The sequence below is a fragment of the Austrofundulus limnaeus genome, unplaced genomic scaffold, assembly GCF_001266775.1.
Source record: "Austrofundulus limnaeus strain Quisiro unplaced genomic scaffold, Austrofundulus_limnaeus-1.0 Scaffold1484, whole genome shotgun sequence".
NCBI classification, from domain to species: domain Eukaryota; kingdom Metazoa; phylum Chordata; class Actinopteri; order Cyprinodontiformes; family Rivulidae; genus Austrofundulus; species Austrofundulus limnaeus.
Window position 1 is genome coordinate 27925 of NW_013953886.1, and position 1086 is coordinate 29010.

The 1086-nt window shown below is 37.8% G+C and overlaps 1 protein-coding gene across 1 annotated transcript in view; it reads left to right on the forward strand.

Moving 5' to 3' along the window:
- LOC106535541 (hippocampus abundant transcript 1 protein) overlaps positions 1-1086 on the forward strand; it is a gene marked incomplete at its 5' end in the record, with an annotated part of 13193 nt that overhangs the window by 9199 nt on the left and 2908 nt on the right. The window contains 2 exon segments of the mRNA XM_014032578.1: positions 43-140; positions 289-452. Of these exon segments, the coding sequence (XP_013888032.1) occupies positions 43-140; positions 289-452 (262 nt within the window).

The window sequence follows — 1086 nt, forward strand, 5'->3', positions numbered from 1 at the left end:
TGTGTGTGTGTGTGTGTGTGTGTGTGTGTGTGTGTGTTACAGGATGATGTGGGCGGCCGGCGCCGTGGCAGCGATGTCCTCCATCACCTTCCCAGCAGTCTCTGCTCTGGTGTCTCAGTCGGCTGATTCTGACAAACAAGGTGACAAAAGACAAACTCTCCCTGCTCAGATCAAAGGGTTTCACTTTATTGTCTGAAAAGGTAATAAATGAATCCAGAGCCGAGGAAGAACCGGACTGGACCCGAGTCTGGATTTTAGTCCTGACCCGTCTCGTCTCTCCTCCTGCAGGTGTCGTTCAGGGGATGATCACCGGGATCCGGGGCCTCTGTAACGGTCTGGGTCCGGCTCTGTACGGGTTCGTCTTCTTCCTCTTCAACGTGGAGCTGAACACCATGGACCCGATTCAGGGCGAGTACAGCATCGACCCGCTTCCTCTGCACGGTCCCACCGAGGTAAATATACGTAAACAACAACAACAACATGTTACAACCAGGAAGTAAAAACAATAAATACTCATTAGAACTAGGAAATACAAACATTAAAAATGTGTTAGGACCAGAAAATAAAAACATATTAGAACCAAGAAGTAAAAACAATAAAACGTGTTGATACCAGGAAATAAAAACATTAAATACTCTTTAGAAGTAAAAACAATAAATACTCATTAGATCCAGGAAGTAAAAAAATAAAAACTCATTAGAACCAGGAAGTAAAAACAATAAATATTCATTAGAACCAAGAAGTAAAACAATAAAACGTGTTGATACCAGGAAATAAAAACATTAAATACTCATTAGAACCAGGAAGTAAAAACAATAAATATTTATTAGAACCAGGAAGTAAAAACAATAAAAACTCATTAGAACCAGGAAGTTAAAACAATAAAAACTCATTAGAACCAGGAAATAAAAAAATAAAAAAAACTCATTAGAACCAGGAAGTAAAAAAATAAAAAACTCATTAGAACCAGGAAGTAAAAACAATAAATACACATTAGAACCAGGAAGTAAAAACAATAAAAACTCATTAGAACCAGGAAGTAAAAACAATAAAAACTCATTAGAACCAGGAAGTAAAAACAATAAA